At 39.8% G+C, this 18852-nt stretch overlaps 1 protein-coding gene across 2 annotated transcripts in view; it reads right to left on the reverse strand.

Moving 5' to 3' along the window:
* The window catches only part of TTC27 (tetratricopeptide repeat domain 27), a 522480-nt gene that overhangs the window by 115909 nt on the left and 387719 nt on the right, over positions 1 to 18852 (reverse strand). For both annotated transcript variants that reach the window (XM_077283015.1, XM_077283016.1), the window contains one exon: positions 448 to 543. In XM_077283015.1, the coding sequence (XP_077139130.1) occupies positions 448 to 543 (96 nt within the window). The remainder of the gene's footprint in view (positions 1 to 447; positions 544 to 18852) is intronic.

Below are 18852 nucleotides of genomic sequence, written 5' to 3' on the forward strand. Positions count from 1 at the left end.
TGTCCTTTCCTAGCCTTTCCTAACGATGATAGTTAGCAAGCCATACCCCTAACAGGCTAATTCAGGTCTGAAACCCTAGTCAAAATTGTCCGAGCACACAAATCTCCAAGGGTACCCAAACTTTTGCTTCGGCACATTTTCCTTTTTGTAATTTCTAAAATGTAAAAAAAATTACAATTTTTTTTTGTGCCTAAAAGACAAAGGAAATGTGTCATCTTTAACTTTAGGCCTTTTAGAGATCAATTCATCTTCAATTTGCTTAACTGTTCACAATAACAGAAATTTTAACCAGAGGTACCCAAACTTTTACATGCCACTGTAAGTCTGTAATATGAATGCATCATGTACATAATTTCTACTAGGAAAAATTCACATTAATCAAGAGAAATTGGATAAAAAAATAGGGTCTTCAAATCAAATTCAAATAACATTCAAGATTTCACCTACTTGAATATCCCAGATTGGAGGCATCTGCGAGCAATAGAAAACTTTCATTCGCTCAGTGGCTGGAGGGCTCTTTTCTTCAAACTGGTCTGCTAAAGCCTAATGAGGGGAAAAACATTTAATTTATATGTAGTTGACATTATTAAGCCAAAAAGAACATTATGTGACGGACCTTACAAAAAAGCATAATGCCAATATCCTTAATGTACCCACTCAAAACATTCAAAGCAAAGTATATCTGCAACCAATGTTACCAATAACCGTTTTCTTATGATAAGAAATGCTGCAGAATATGCTTTCTATTAAATAATATTCTTAAATATGGTATATGTCTTTTTAAGACTAAAGCTCCACAGTGTCACTCATGCCATTGTCACGGTGGAATCATTACATAGGGTGCCATAGAAGACATCAAAATGTTAGATTTTTTTTTACAATGTTTGTGATGTGGCTTATGATATTTATCCATAAGAAAACAGTGAGGAAGCAGAACAACAAGAGATAGCAAACTCCCCTCTAGCCTATCCTTTTGTTATACGCTTAATAAAGTACACCAATATTAGACAGAAAGAGTATTCATAAGGATACTGGTTCTCTATCAATGGCTCACGTAAAGCTACTGCTGATCAGCTAACGGTTGGCAGGCTTTTAAAGGGGTTGTCCACTACTAGGACAACCCCTTCTTGATCTAAATGCTTGGCCCCGATACATAAAAAAGGTTATACTCGCCAACCATGTCAGCAGCGTTCCAGCGATATCGGCACTCGCGGTCCTGGGGTTCTCGTGCGGTAGCACTACATGTGGGGCCCAGCGCTCAATGAGCGCTGTTGTCACTGACCCTGTATTCTGTCGAATTAAACATGAAGAGAAAGTCAGAGTGCAGCTGCAGCCCGGATTTCCTTTTCATGTTCAAATCGTATGAAGTAGGAGACAGTGATGCCAGCGCTGACTGGGCATCCAGGCACCATGTGTCAAGCAAAAGCACGAGAGCCCCACAAGAGCTGACACCACTGGAATGGGACCGGCACGGGAAGTGAATATACTTTTTTTATTTTATTGGGTCCAAACATTTAGATCATGAAGGGGCTGTCCTAGTAGTGGACAAACTCTTTAAATTATTGTCTACAGGACATAATCTCGTGTAAACAGTGGATGGGCTGCCTATAAGATGTATGCTATACGAGAACAGAACCATTGCCATGTGTGAAAGAGCCTTGAAAAAGCACTAATAAACTTGTATGTACAACATATTACAAAAAATACAGGGTGAGCAGCACATTCACATCTTAATATAAACTTTCATTTTTACAAAAAAACAAACATTAAAAGCATAAGAATCAGTATACATCATGAAATACAGACTAACACGTTTCTGATCTCCAGCTACAGGTATTCCATTGATCTAATACCATCGCTCTCAAAGACTATTATGGTGCAGAGCCATACTGCAATGGACAATGGAATGGGGTCTTAGCTCTTCGGCAATAAGTCCTGCTTTTATCCTGGATGTAATGACATCAATACATAGGTCTGGATACCATGTTGCCATCACCATGCAGAAGCCTTCATGTGGGAATGTCACAAGGGTTCTACATTTTGACAAGCAGGGGTTTTGCCACCAAGTATTAAGTCTTATTTGCCAGAGGGATCAAATACTTATTTCTCACTGCAAAATGAAAATAAATGTATATAATTTATACAATGTGATTTTCTGGATTTTATTTTTGATATACTCTCAGTGTTAAAATTAACCTATCCTTAAAATTATAGATGGTTCATGTCTTTGTCAGTGGGCAAACTTACAAAATCAGCAAGGGATCAAACACTTATTTCCCCCACTATAATATATATATATATATATATATATATATATATATATATATATATATATATATATATATATATATATATATATATATATCTTGAATAATATTTCCTTGGAAAACTGTGTGTAAATTACACAGAAACTTGCATAACTTGCATAAATCTATGACTTTTTCCTTCTTGGTAATTTCGATGATGAGTAGTGTAGAATAACTCAGATTTGATTAACCATATTCTTAATGATAGCAAAGATCTACATAACTAATATAATCAAAATAGGGCTATAAAGATTAAATAGCAAATCCTATCAGTGTCAAATGCAATAATGATCCCAATACAAAAATAACAGAACGGGTCAAATTATTAGATAAATGGATCGTAAGAGTTTTGTTAATTTGTCATACTTGTATGTAATCGATCAATGTAACACTGCGCTGGAACCCTTGCCTGGTGTCCACTTTCCCGCATGTAGGCCCAGCTCCACGGCGTGGTGCCTGGCGTCCTCCTGATTTCCTGTTCTTCTTGCTTTTGGTGTGTGTGCGCCACAGTCCAGTGGCGTGCCAAGTACGCGCGTGCCCGCACCTCCTCATTCATAAAGGGGCAGCGGGCGCATTATTTTAAATGCTCTCAGCCTGTTGCTGAAAGGCATTTAGCATAAGTAGTACACTTGCAAGATGACATAGTGTATAAAAAACGCCCTCTCCCCTGGGAAGTCATCAAGTAACATAGTAAATCATTAACTAGTAAGGTGTACTGCTATTGAGTTGTAAGGTCTACTGACCCCAGTGTGGCCAGGGGCTCAACGTTATTTCCTGGTCCCAGGGTGGCCAGTCCTGTGTTCATAGTCCCCTGGTGCCAGGGCGGCCAGTTACTAAACCTTGTCCCCTGGTCCTGGAGTGGCCAGAGCCTGAACCTCATCCCCTAGTCCAGGAGTGGCCAGCCCCTTATCCCCTGGTCTTGGTGCGGCCAGTGCCTGAACCTCATCTCCTGGTCATGGAGCAGCCAGGCCCTGAACCTTGTCTCCTGGTCTTGCAGCGGCCAGTGCCTGGACCCTGTCTCCTGGTCCAGCAGTGGTCAGTGCCTGAACCTCGTCCTCTGGTTTTGGAGCAGCCAGTGCCTAAACCACATCTCTTGGTCCCAGAGTGGCCAGTGCCTAAACTTAGTCCCCTGGTCCTAGAGCCGCCAGTGACTGAATATTGTCTCCTGGTCACAGAGTGGGCAGTCCTGTTACCGAAGTCCACTGGTCCCAGTGCGGCTAATGCATTAACACTATTCCCCGGTCTATGAGTGGCCTAAACCTGATCCTGAATCCTAAACCTGATCCTGAATCCTAAACCGGCGTGTCTGAACTAAGCCCTATAGTGTCAGCGTACCTGACTCTTGGGGTCAGCAGCAGCATTACCGGGTTCTGCCCAGAAGTGGTCCATGGCAGCTACTTGCCGCACAATCCTGACTTCACCACTATAGACTCCAGTGAACACCAAGGTAGCCGCTTAGTTACGCCCCTTCCTGGGTAGACCCGGTCCTGTGGTATAGTGGGTCCACAAATCCATGTGCGCCCACAATTGGGTGCAACAGTCTGCTCGACCCTGCCATGAACGCAACAATCATTAGCAACAGCAAGCAGAGATGTGAAAAATGGAGATGGATTAAAACACAAAATCAGTTGTAGAACTTTTAGGACACACTAAACATTCAGATCAGTGTTTCTCAACTCCAGTCCTCAAGACCCCACAACAGGTCATGTTTTCAGGATTTCCTTAGTATTGCATAGGCGATGGAATTAATGCTTGAGCAGGTGACGAAATCCTGAAAACGTGACCTGTTGTGGGGTCTTGAGGACTGGAGTTGAGAAACACTGATTTAGATGTTCTTTACATAAAACTTTAAACCTTTTCAACTAGATGAGTATCAATATTTCAAAAAGTTGGATTATCAGACTATTTATTGTTATTAATTCTGGTTCATTCCACATCGGACATCGTAGCCAAAAAAATGCAAGATAGGTTAGGTAGGTGCTCTGCTTTTCCATAAATATACAAAAAAATCCCTCAGGTTTTGGAATAGACACCTAAATCACGTGTTGGCTTTAGACAAAGCGCAATAAAAAGAACTTTTATTACAAACTTGAGCCAAACTTTAAATATTACTTCACCAGTGAATTAGGAGTGAATAACAGGCCGAGAACGCTTTACCTTATTTTGATATCACAAATTACTTTAATTTTTCTTGTTTTCTATGATTTTTTTTGTGGCCCTTCTTCCAAAGCCTGTGTTTCCATTCTGGTGAAAGGAGGAAACTGATTTTGACATGAGCTCTTCATCAAGTTGAGAGCCCCCCAAACCAAGCCGGTCAGTACAAATTGAGCTATAACTAGCCTGCTCAGTAACACAAGTGGTTGGAGCAGCACTAGCACAGTCTGGCTGAACTTCATAGAAATCTATCACTAATGAAAGGGAGACTGCTTGCCTTTGCCACATTTCCCTCCACCTCTGAACAAATCTTTGAGCGATACCATATGTTTGTAATACACCACATAAAAGCAATTAAAAAGTCATCATGGAGCTGGCACTGAAAGGTAATGTATTATCAAAACTTTAATTGTCTAACAAAAACAGGAAAAATGTGCCGTTGTTAGGGTAATACATCTAGAATAGCGCTGAGTAAATTAGATGTATTTCCCGCTCTATAAACCAGCCCTTTGCTGTTTATTATGTGCTAAAACAACGCGCACACAACCAAGGCATTATTCTAATCACTACCGGCTCCACACCTCAGGTAATAAAACCTCTACAGGAAAGCCTCCAGCGACCTGTGGATAACATCTAACAGGCGAGCATGACCGTTTTTACTCAGGCTCTATACTCTTGTGCTGATCCTAGTAAAACTTAGGAAATACCAATGGACTTGCCTGGTCATGTCATTGACACATCTTTGAATCCCTCTCTGCTGTTGACTTCATTTTCCACTCTCTCCATTTTTTTAAATTCAGGTTGATGTAATTTTAAGGTGAGGGCTCCAAAATAGTATGCAAATACATTTAAATCATTTTTAGGTGCTGTTTATTGGCTAATTTTGCACCGTTAGAAAACACTTATCACTAGTGAACACGTTCACCAATTCTCTAGACTGCAGCTCTGTTTGTTTAGATTAGGTTCCCTCTCGATACACATGTAGAGAAGACACCGTGAGCACAACTATGAGTAGGTGCTAAGGTTAGGTTCCCAAACCATGTAGACAACGAATAAAAACCTAGCACTCAACTTAAATGCGTTTGAAAGATGATTTATTGTAGCATACACGAAAACGTTTTGGTCTAACGCGACCTTCTTCAGTTACTACAAGGGTAATTCTACTTACCCTTGTAGTAAATGAAGAAGGCTGCATTACACCAAAACGTTTTCGTGTATACTACAATAAATCTTCTTTCAAGCGCATTTAAGTTGAGTGCTAGGTTTTTATTCATTGTCTGTCTTGATACACAAGCTCACCAGAAAATCAGCAAATTTCCATTAGGGTATGGATCAAATGTTTATACTCTACAAGCAAAATTGTACAGTTTTTCTATTTTCTGAAAGTGTGGGTCCTGGCTAGGTGTGTAGACTTGTGCTCTGAGGGACTTAAGCCCATGCAGGCCGCCTGTAGCCAGTGTTTCACAGTTCGCCAGGACCATGTGTTTCACAGTTCGATGAGGGAGACTTACGTTCCAAAACAAACTATTTACTGAACAGTAACTTGGTAAAGGTTATCTATGAGGGATAGCGGGTACAAAGTCCTATGGATGTTTCCTTTACAGTAGGGATGGGGAACCTCAGGCCTACGGGCCATTTACAGCCCTCGATGACCTTTTATCCGGCCCCCAAGTAGATTCCTGTGGACTGCAGTGCTTTGGGCCAGCACCTGTATTTTAATGATCATTCATTTCTTCTTGCTCTGTGACCATACGCAGTGTTCACTACTCAACGCTGAGGTGCATGCAGTGAAAGATTACGACCTGATACCAGTGCCAGCGTCAGGACATACTTTGTGGGCAGAGTTAGTGCGCAATTTGTACGGCCCCCGAAGGATAGTATAAATATCCAATTGGCACTTGGTAGAAAAAAAGATTCCCCACCCCTGCTTTACAGTATGAAGCATTTTCCCCACAGTATGCATCCTCCGTAGTTTACTCCAGGGCTAGTGAGGCACACTGTTTCTCTCTACTATGCCACAACTCAGTTATAACGCCACAGTCCTGATCAGCAAGTCTCCTTACTTGCTCAGCAGTTCCGCATCCTATTTCTTCTACTACTGGCACCCTGAAACCCTACCACTTAGGCTTGGACTGGCCCACAGGAGAACAGGAGAATCCTCCGGTGGAACCCTGTGCAACACTGGGCCACCACCCTCTTATATGAGCAGTACTTGTCACAATACACTTGAATCACTATGTACAGACAAAGGCAGCGTCTTATTCATTCAACAATCTATGTAGTTCATTGCTATATAAATCTGTGATTGAGGATAATGTCACATTTACATATAGCTAAAAAGAGGGGCCCTGAAGTTGGTTACTGGTGGGCCTTTGGCACCCTAGATCAACACTGACTAGTCCATCGTACTCCCAGTCCTGCTTAGGTCCATTACCTACTGAGTTACAAGCTCTGGGGTTCGTGACTCGGGGCCTCCCCAAGGGTCCTTCTAAGGAAGGCTATGCTGTCTCATCAGGATCACAATGTCCCTTGACTTAGTCTCCTCTCACTAGGGAATATCCTTTAGGAAGCACTGCTCACTTTGCCTCCAAACTTAAACTATCTACCATGCAGTAAGCAGTCACTTGTCCTAACACTAACTCCACCCTTGTGGGCTAGTCCCGTACATTAACTCTATGTTAACTTACTCTATTGTCACTACGTATGCTACAGTCACCTATCTACCTTCCTATACTATCTGTCCTATAACACTATACATTTTGTACTATACATTACTTATCCTACATTACTATACATAACCATATCACAATACATTACAATGCACATTACACAATATACACAATATATACAAAAGACGCAAGACATTATTCACACTACAATACAACACACTGAGGCGATTGGTGACTTCAGGGGTAGGAACGCTGTAGTGCAGTCCATCTTCCTTACGTGTCTCTAGGATGGGCAATCTGTAGATAAACTATTATTTTCCATGGCTTATGATGGCACTAATGATCGATCTTCGTATTAAGGCTCACAGAGGAGTCTGACAGCAGCTTATTTCCCTCTGGGAGATAGGAGTACATAGTTGTGGACAAGCTGTCGGTTCTAATAGCTTATGATGGCACAAATGATTGATCGCAATATTAAGGAATGGAGAACATGGCAAGTTCATCCTTCAGACTGGTCAGAACCGTTTACAGGTTTAATAGGAGCAAAGATATGTTTAGTTAATGGAACACGATGTAGTGTTCAAGAATATAAGAGAATATCGTAAATGTTAGCACCGATTGTTATTGAAGAGGACCTGTCACTGGGTCAAAAGTGGGCAGTTTTTGCTCTAATTTTATAACTGCTGCTCTTTTTAATTTTTTAATTTATTTATTTTGAAATTGCTAAATTATTTCAGAGATATGGGCCTTTTAATATAGTGATTTTTTTTATTTTATTTACCAAGGGGGTGTTGCTCACAGGGTAATAATGTTGACCAGTCTAAAGGTACATCACCAGAGAACCCTGTGAGCCACACCTCCTTGGTAAATACTCTAAAAATGATCACTAAATATCTCTGGAACCATATGGCAGATTAAAATAAATAAATACAAAAACAATAGAGACCCTGATTCCAGTCATGCATCACTTACTGGGCTGCTTGTTGTAGTTTTGATACAAGCACAGTTTTATCTGTTGCAGATCTACTAGTTCTCTGAATGCTGAACTCTGTATAACAGCCCCCACACCCCTGATTGACAGCTTTCTGTGTACTCTGTGCATAGGCAGAAAGCTATGAAGACCTGCTGGCTATATGGAGGACTACATGACAGCAGGTTTCGTAGGCCTTTAGTGATAATTTTCTCCTGTGATTTTAACAAAGCCTACAGCAAGCAGCCCAGTAAGTGACCTAATGCCAAAATCTGGGTCTCTGTCCCTACATTATGCTGCTCCCACATTAGGTGGAAAACACCCGGAGACAGATTTCCTTTACATCTTAAAAACACATTGCTGCACTTGTTCCTGCTCTATGAGCAGTGCAGATTTTGGTTTCATGGTTCTTTACTCTTGGACTATCAGCATGTCAGAAGTCAACCCATAAATATTCTTTCATCAGCAGAGTTCCAGCAAAAAATGTATCCTTGTACCATGCACACGACTGACTTATGGTGGGAAGCGGTTACCATATAAATGGGAATTTACTCACTTCTGACCTTGCAAGAAACACTGAAAATGTTTTTTGTTATTTTAATGACTATTCCTGACAGACAGAATGAAGCAGATAAATGTAGAGGAAAGAAAAAAAAAAGGAGGGACCGGTATTTACAGAACACACACTTTACAAGCTACTTACAAAAGTCTGAAAAAGTCAATTTCATATACAAGGTTAGTATTTAAGCAACTCAATTAGGGATTAGGTTAATGCACCGTCATAAATCACTCTCTTTTTCAGAAATGTCCAGAGAAAAAGATAATATAATAAATGGACGGTGAGTCAGGATAATTATGGACGTCAAAGCAAACCGCGCCAAATCCCCCTCACTTTCTAAATAAGCATTAGTGATTTCATACAAGTCTAATGTGTATTTGCAGATACGGCGGTGTCATCTTTATTATACTAATGATGGCTAAGTTATTACTGTAGGTTTATCAGACTCATTTGTTATAGTACTAGTTGTGTACATAGCTGCGTCACTAGAATAAATTACCAAAACCACCTGCCTTACATCGACAGGGTATTGGCCCAACCAAGGGAGCTGCTGTTAAAGGGGCCATCCAGGCGTCATAAAATAACACTAAAGTTAAGCAATAAGGCAAAATTACACTATTGAGCACATAGGTATGTTTAAGGATTACTGATAATTAAGAGGGAACTGGTTGGGGCATGTTCTTCCATAAAAAATATAGTGGGCAGTTGTGCCTACTAAAAAATATCCAGGACTGCCATTCATAGAATACTATTCCCATAGACACAACATGAAGCCCCATTCTACAGCCGACAATAGGAGGCAAGCGCTGTACAGAGGAACTGTATATTTCACGAATCCGTACATTCCTCAACCAAGAATCTGCAAAAACCCTAGTCCATGCCCTCATCATCTCTCGTCTTGACTACTGCAACCTCCTGCACTGTGGCCTCCCCTCTAACACTCTCGCACCCCTCCAATCTATTCTAAACTCTGCTGCCCGACTAATCCACCTGTCCCCCCGCTATTCCCCGGCCTCTCCCCTCTGTCAATCCCTTCACTGGCTCCCCATTGCCCAGAGACTCCACTACAAAACCCTAACCATGATGTACAAAGCCATCCACAACCTGTCTCCTCCATACATCTGTGACCTCGTCTCCCGGTACTTACCTACACGCAACCTCCGATCCTCACAAGATCTCCTTCTCTACTCCCCTCTTATCTCCTCTTCCCACAATCGTATTCAAGATTTATCTCACGTATCACCCCTACTCTGGAACTCTCTACCACAACACATCAGACTCTCGCCTACCATCGAAACCTTCAAAAAGAGCCTGAAGACCCACCTCTTCCGACAAGCCTACAACCTGCAGTAACCACCGATCGACCAAACCGCTGCATGACCAGCTCTATCCTCACCTACTGTATCCTCACCCATCCCATGTAGATTGTGAGCCTTCGCGGGCAGGGTCCTCTCTCCTCCTGTACCAGTTATGACTTGTATTGTTTAAAATTATTGTACTTGTTTTTATTATGTATACCCCTCCTCACATGTAAAGCTCCATGGAATAAATGGCGCTATAACAATAAATAATAATAATAATAATAATAATTACTATTCTGCTACATTTTGTTGTTGCTGCAGGGTGTTTGATTATCCTTGGCCTGAACTCCTTGGTCTCTCAATCACTCTTGCTTTTAAAGATGGTATTTAAATGTGAATGAGGGTAATACAAGTATATCTAGAAGTATTTGTAATGCAAATGTCTAATATACACAATAAGGTAACAATTACTTCAATAGGTTTGTACATCCAGCAAGCAAACATTAACTGATCAGCCATAACACAACAAAGTTTAAATTTTCCTTTCTGAAAGGGTCCTGGGGTCTGTGTCAGAAAAACGTGAGCTGCAAAAATGTAGGTCCTGTAAGCTGCAAAGTCTCCATTTGTAGTATTTGCTTTCCTACACAACACACAAAACGGATTTGGAAACTTTAAAGGCCAAGTCAATCATTCTTTAAAAGGTTTTAATGTTATAAAACGCCATCACATAATTCAAACAGCAGCACTTCCTAGTCACATGTTAGGTTGAGCTCCAGTTTGCAGAAACACAGCTTCCAAGACCTGGGTCTCAATTGACAGAAGAGACCTATCAAAAGAACACACACCAAGTCTGCCAAAGGTGTGTGTGACAGGAGAATAAAATAAATCTTCTCCTAGGGTGACGGAGGACAGAAGCATTGAGGCTGGATAAAAAAAATTATTTGTACTCAACACAGAAGACTTATTTCTTTTGATATCACAGCCCTTCTCCTCAGCTCTCCGAAGTATACAATCCCTGGCAAAAATTATGGAATCACCGGCCTTGGAGGATGTTCATTCAGTTGTTTAATTTTGTAGAAAAAAAAGCAGATCATAGACATGGCACAAAACTAAAGTCATTTCAAATGGCAACTTTCTGGCTTTAAGAAACACTAAAAGAAATCAAGAACAAAAAATGTGGTAGTCAGTAATGGTTACTTTTTTAACCAAACATAGGGGAAAAATTATGGAGTCACTCAATTCTGAGGAAAAAGTTATGGAATCATGAAAAACAAAAAAAAACACTCCAAAACATCAGTAGTATTTTGTTGCACCACCTATGGCTTTTATAACAGCTTGCAGTCTCTGAGGCAGGGACTTAATGAGTGTCACACAGTACTCTTCATCAATCTGGCTCCAACTTTCTCTGATTGCTGTTGCCAGATCAGCTTTGCAGGTTGGAGCCTTGTCATGGACCATTTTCTTCAACTTCCACCAAAGATTTTCAATGGGATTGAGATCCGGACTATTTGCAGGCCATGACATTGACCTTATGTGTCTTTTTTCAAGGAATGTTTTCACAGTTTTTGCTCTATGGCAGGATGCATTATCATCTTGAATAATGATTTCATCATCCCCAAACATCCTTTCAATTGATGGGATAAGAAAAGTGTCCAAAATATCAACATAAACTTGTGCATTTATTGAAGATGTAATGACAGCCATCTCCCCAGTGCCTTTACCTGACATGCAGCCCCACATCATCAATGACTGTGGGAATTTACATGTTCTCTTCAGGCAGTCATCTTTATAAATCTCATTGGAACGGCACCAAACAAAAGTTCCAGCATCATCACCTTGCCCAATGCAGATTTGTGATTCATCACTGAATATGACTTTCATCCAGTCATCCACAGTCCACTATTGCTTTTCCTTAGCCCATTGTAACCTTGTTTTTTGCTGTTTAGGTGTTAATGGTGGCTTTTGTTTAGCTTTTCTGTATGTAAATCCCATTTCCTTTAGGCTGTATCTTACAGTTCGGTCACATAAGTTGACTCCAGTTTCCACCCATTCGTTCCTCATTTGTTCTGTTGTGCATTTCCTGTTTTGGAGACATATTGCTTTAAGTTTCCAGTCTTGACGCCTTCATGTCTTCCTTGGTCTACCAGTATGTTTGCCTTTAACAACCTTCCCATGTTGTTTGCATTCGGTCCAGATTTTAGACACAGCTGACTGTGAACAACCAACATTTTGCAACACTGCCTGATGATTTACCCCCTTTCAAAAGTTTAATAATTCTCTCCTTTGCTTCAATTGACATCTGTCGTGTTGGAGCCATGATTCATGTCAGTCCATTTAGTGCAACAGCTCTCCAAGGTGTGATCACTCCTTTTTAGATGCAGACTAAAGAGCAGATCTAATTTGAAGCAGATGTTATTTTTGGGTATGAAAATTTACAGTGTGATTCAACAATTTTTTCCTCAGAATTGAGTGATTCCATAATTTTCCCCTATGCTTGGTTAAAAAAGTAACCATTACTGACTACCACATTTTTTGTTCTTGATTTCTTTCAGTGTTTCTTAAAGCCAGAAAGTTGCCATTTGAAATTACTTTAGTTTTGTGCCATGTCTGTGATCTGCTTTTTTTCTACAAAATTAAACAACTGAACATCCTCCAAGGCCGGTGATTCCATAATTTTTGCCAGGGTTGTATGTGCCTATGACACAACTGCTCTGTTGAGATATAGGTTTCAGGAAGTGTTTCTTCAGACTACAGCCTGTCCTGACATATGACTAGGATTGACAAAAGTTTGAATTATGAGATGGCGCCATTTTACTACATTGTTGGAGAACTCTTTTAAACATTCTTTGCTGTGTAGCAAGGAGAATGATCCAGCTGAAACATCACTTTTATTTGGGAACATCATGGCCATGAATAAAAGTACTTGGTCTGTAACAATGATTAGATAGGTGGCATGTGTCAAATATCCATATGAAAGCCAAGACCAATCAGAACACTGCCCAGAGCATTACATGGCCTCTATCAGCTTAAATAGCTCATTATCTAGGCAACAGATGGACAGGTACCCCATTGTCCTCATGATGTTAAAGGAGGAATAAATCATCCGACCAGTCTATCTTCTTTTATTGCTCCATGGTCTAGTTTTGATGCTTCCATGGCTGCTGTAGGAACTTTAGCTAGGCAAAAATAGGTACCCGACTACCAACTATGCCGTCACGTGTCCATCCAGGCGCAATACACTATGTATTTCATCACCATTTTATCATAACCAACATAACTTTTTCAGAAGTGTGCCGTTATCCATTCTGTGTGACTGAAAAAAAACGGACTAACTTTTGCCATCCTCGTACATGAAAGAAACTTGGTCATCCATCAGCTTGTCAGTTGTTCTCCCTCCACTATTTTTAGTAGGTGCTAATCACTCTGTACCCGGACGCTGTACAAAGCCATCCCTTTTGGAGATGATCTGACCCAGTGGTCTAGATAATTTGGCCCCTTACAAAAGTCACTCAGATCCTTAAACCTGCCCATTTTTTTCAGTCTTCCAACACATTAACTTGAAGACAATACTTTCTGCCTAATCTTCCCACCTGTTATTTACTTCAACTGTCATAGAATTACAACACAGTTACATTGGTGAATGGAGTTGAACAGCAGGACCCATTCTTAATCTGGTCCATATAAAGTATAGAAAAATTCTTCCAGGATAAACTACAGGGCTGTGGAGTTGGAGACGGAGTCTGTGTCCATTTTGGAGGAGTTGGAATAAAATGGACTAACTCCTAAAATATATAATAAATACAGTACAATGCAGGATGTGCTGAATAGTGAAGCGGCCTGTAAATGTCTGTTCTGTTCCTGATCTAAGGATCTCGGCTTACAGTTAAGATGAATCTGTGCTGCACTTTATGCACATGCTGAGTAGTGAGACGATGCTCTGGAGTCAGAGTCAGGGAAATTGAGGAGTTGGAGGTTTGGCTTGCCGACTCCAAAGCACTGATGTAATATACAGTATGTGCTTGAGCACACACAGGGAAAACTTTAAAAGATTATTTCAGATTTTTTACATAAACAGGCAATATCTGAAAATATTACTTTTTAGGAAAATAAACAGCAAAAACAAAATGGACAAAATGTAAGAATTCGGTTACAAAAACTTGCTGTAGATACTCCAATAAACAAAACTATTTATGGGGCATGCATGTCAACCCAGGGAAGGATAGAAAAGCACTGGCCATCCACAAGGTATATTACGCATTTACATCCAGGTTGTGTTAAATAACCATTGACATGGATAAGCAACCAGCAGCAGCAATATCATGTTAGACCCCAATTTATGGTACCATTAAAACAGTATATTGCCTGTAGCATTAGCAAAATGCAATATTTTTCAGTTAACTCAAAAGTCTATCAAAAGCTCCATGATGCAGAAGAAACTGCCAGTACTTACTCTGTGCATGCACCATAAACTTACATAGTTGAGCAGGTTGTGAAGGGAGATTAATATCTGTATTTACTTTTTCAATAAAAATGTTTCCATTTACTTGTTTGCGGTCAATTAAATTTGGAAGCAATTTGTGATCTAAACTTTAGCAATACCAACAGAAAAAAGTTATTAACTTTTCTGAGTTCATTCAATTAGACACCCTATAATTTAGAGACTTCAAATATATCCAGCCATCTATCCTTATACCTCAGAGGCTGGGAGCGAACAGGCTTATTCATTTATTTTCTTAAAATCCGATTTAAGAGCACATATACTGTAAGATTGGCTGAATGAATTGTCTCATTACTTTCAGATATTGTGAACGTCTTAGCACTTGCAAACCCTTATTATTTATAATTTTACCCTAAACTCAAGCTTCACCATTTAATACCATGTAAATTAAGGACCTATTTTTTGCTCTAATTCACACCCTAGTATGTAATGATAGATGCCAGAGCTTCTATTTTCTAAACTTGAGTTATTCAAGTTACTGGTACATTCGGGGTGTCTGTACTAGCCTGGTGTTAAGTTCATTACATGTTTAGCCATCTGCTAAAAGAGGTACTCCAATTTTAGACTTATAGTTAGGGCTTGTCACGATTCCTCCTCTCAGTGTGATGAGAGAGAGCTCATCTGGGGCAGGGGTGTGCCGATTTGTCAGTATCGGGATAGACAGCTCAGCTGTCCAATCTGGGGCAGGGGCGTGCCGATTTGTCAGTATTGTGATAGACAGCTCAGCTGTCCAATCTGGGGCAGGGGCGTGCCGATTTGTCAGTATTGTGATAGACAGCTCAGCTGTCCAATCTGGGGAAGGGGCGTGCCGATTTGTCAGTATTGTGATAGACAGCTCAGCTGTCCAATCTGGGGAAGGGGCGTGCCGATTTGTCAGTATTGTGATAGACAGCTCAGCTGTCCAATCTGGGGCAGGGGTGTGTCGATTTGTCAGTATTGTGACTGACAGCTCAGTCATCCAATATGAGGCTTGAGCATGCTGAGCTGTCAATGTGGTGAGTTACAGTACAGCTAACCAATAACTGGCATGATTTTCAGGCTATTTAGCTGGCTGGCTGTCTCTTGTCTCTACCAGTTGTAACTCAGCTCTGCTTGGTACGAGTTTGCCTCTGTGCTGTGAATTCTGTATTTTGATCTTTTGCTGACTGACCTTGGATTTTGCCTTTGACCATCCATTTCCCTAACCCCTTTGTCCTGATCCACTATATTCTTGGAATTCTAACCCTAGACGGTGACCTGATTATGCCTTTTTTTAACAACTCTGTTTATGTCGTATCCTACTGGCTTTTGACCTTTTGACTCCCTGACTTCCCCACCTCATGGTGTGTAAGTGAGAAGTGACTAGTGTCACTGGTCTATTCCAGAAGTCCATTTTCGCATACAAGTTTTATCTGTGATTTTCTGTGAGTGAAATTTTTTTTATTTATTTTTAAATAAAATGTATTGTTTTTTGAGAATTATGTCAAATCGCCCCTAATAGTCCAGTTTACAGCCAGAAAGCAATCCTACCACCTGCCATAGAATCCAAGTATCAAAGTACTATGAGGATGACTTTGCTAATACCAATAGTTTGACACTTCTGATCATCCCTAAGGATGCTGAATTATTGGAAGCATTATAAAATAATATATATGATTTGCCCTACTGTATATGAGATTTAACTTTAAGGTACAGTTATCTGATTTAACCTAAATTTGCTAATTTCTGAATCCTGTAGACAAATACATAAAAAAAATCCACACCTACTGTAATTTTTAACTTAGTAATAAAACATATGTAAGTTTAAAGACGGAGCCATCTCTTTTTAATCGCTTTTACCAGTTTTCAAGGTTTAAAAGTTGCAAGCATCCAAGGAACATCTGTTCACTAACCCGACAGCAGAGAATTGCTGTTCTCGCTTTCATCGTAGGCTTAGCTTTCTCCTTTCTTATTTGTAAACTTATTAAATATTAGGCTAAATTCAGACACTATTACACAGCCTGCTCATTTTGGCTTACGAGGCAAAAAGTATTCAAGTTTTAAGTTTATTATGGACAGAGATGAGTTACTGTATGAATATTAATAATGAAAAATCGGAGGCGAGCATCGGTAAAGAATATGATGTTGAATAAATTATGTTTGTATGCAAGAACATTTTAAACGCTGATAAGCGAAGTATTGTTCTCTATATCCGGGCAGGATGCAAGCCCAAGAACATTATATACTTAATATTTGCCAGTAGAAAGAATACTATGTGTAATGGAAAAAGATGAGACATTTTGCATTGAAGGAAAACATTCCAATTACAATAATGAATACAAATAATTTAATACATATGTTGATTTTATCTATTTTTGCTAACTTTTCCAATATTTTCTTAATTTGTTTCTAAGTTAAATACAGAATTTTGTCACAGTTCTGGCACTACAGAGTAGTGAACCACACTACCAGACACAACTGTTAGGTGAAAATAGCACCACAAAAAAAAGTTAAACTACTTTTCAAGAGTATGTACAGATGACCTCTTTTTCAGACAGAAACAGCTCGAAAGAGTAAACATACAGTCATGGCCGAAAGTGTTGGGACCCTTGAAGTTGTCCCATAAAATGATGTATTTCTCCAAGAAAAATTATTGCAATTACACGTTTTGTTATACACATATTTATTTCCTTTGTGTGTATTCGAACAACGCAAAAGAAAAGAGAAAAAAAGGCAAATTGGACATAATTTCACAGAAAACCACAAAAATGGCCCGAGCAAAAATGTTGGCACCCTCAACATAATATTATTTTTGCACACCCTCTGGAATAAATAACTGTAATCAATTACTTCCTATAATCATCAACTATCTTCTTACACCTCTCAACTGGAAGTTTTGACCACTCTTCTTTCGCAAACTGCTCCAGGTCTCTCATATTTGAAGGTGGCTTGCTCTCAAAAGCAATTTTAAGATCTCTCCACAGGAGTTCAGTGGGATTTAGATCTGGACTCAATGTTGGCCACTTCAGAACTCTCCAGTGTTTTGTTTCCATCCATTCTGGAGTGCTTTTTTTTAGTATGTTTAGGGTCATTGTCCTGCTGGAGGAATTGTCCTAACCTAGGATGTAAACCCAGCTTTCTGACACTGGACACTACATTGCAACCCAAAATCCATTGGAAATCTTTAGATTTCATGAGGCATTGCAGTCAAGACACCCAGTGCCAGAGGCAGCAAAACATCCCCAAAACATCTTTGAACCTTCACCATATTTGACTGTAGGTTCTGTGTTCTTCTTGTAGGCTTCATGCTGTTTTCGGTAAACAATAGAATGATGTACTTTACAATTAAACTCTATCTTGGTCTCATCTGTCCACAGGACACCTTCCAAGAAGGATTTTTACTTACATACATTTTGGCAAACTGCAGTCTAGCTTTTCTATGTCTGTGTGTCAAAAGTGGGGGTGTTCCTGAGTTTCCTGGCATAGCGTTTCATTTCATTCAAATGTTGACGGATAGTTACCACTAACACTAATGCTCCTGCAGAGCTGCTTAAATTTATTTGGAACTTGATTGCAGCTGCTTATCCACTATCCAGACTATCCTGCACTGCAACCTTTCATCAATTTTTCATTGCTGTTCACATCCAGCGAGATTAGCCACATTGCCATGGGTTGTAAACTACTTGATTACGTTGCGCACCGTAGACAAAGGAACAAAAAATCTCTGGAGATCGAATTGTATCCTTGAAACTTGTAACCATGTTCAAAAATGTTGGTTCTCAAGTCCTCAGACAGTTCTTTTTGCCTCTTTCTGTTTTCCATGCTTAATGTGGCAGACACAAACACACAATACAAAGACTGAGGCAACTTACCCCCTTTTTATCTGGTTTCAGGTGTGATTTCTATATTGCCCACACCTGTTACTTGCCCCAGGTGAGTTTGAGTGAGCATCACATGCTTGAAACAAATTTGTATACCCACAATTTTGGAAAGGTGCTGACAATTTTGTCAGGACTCTTTTTTGGAGGTATTGTGAGAAATTATGTTAAATTTGCGTTTTTTCCCCTCTTTTTTGTGCTGTTCCAATACACACAAAGGACATAAACATGTGTATAACAAAAAATGTGTAACGGCAATAATTTTCTGGGAGAAATATTTAATTTTCTGGAACAATTTTAAGCATGCAAACACTTTCAGCATTGACTGTATGCACTTTTATATAAAAACTAATTCCAATTTCTAAAAACACATAGTGGTTTCAAAGAGGTGACCTATCCATTCTTCAGGCATATTCTGCTGGGAAAATCATCTTTTTTTTGCGATACAAGCATTTTGGAGGATTTCGTATTAGCTTTTACTTAACAAAAATGGCTGTTGGTTTCTTCACTATTCAGTGGAGTGACCCCTACCCCCCGCCACCAGAAAATGGAAATAAAA

The sequence above is a fragment of the Ranitomeya variabilis genome, chromosome 2 (assembly GCF_051348905.1).
Source record: "Ranitomeya variabilis isolate aRanVar5 chromosome 2, aRanVar5.hap1, whole genome shotgun sequence".
Classification (NCBI taxonomy): domain Eukaryota; kingdom Metazoa; phylum Chordata; class Amphibia; order Anura; family Dendrobatidae; genus Ranitomeya; species Ranitomeya variabilis.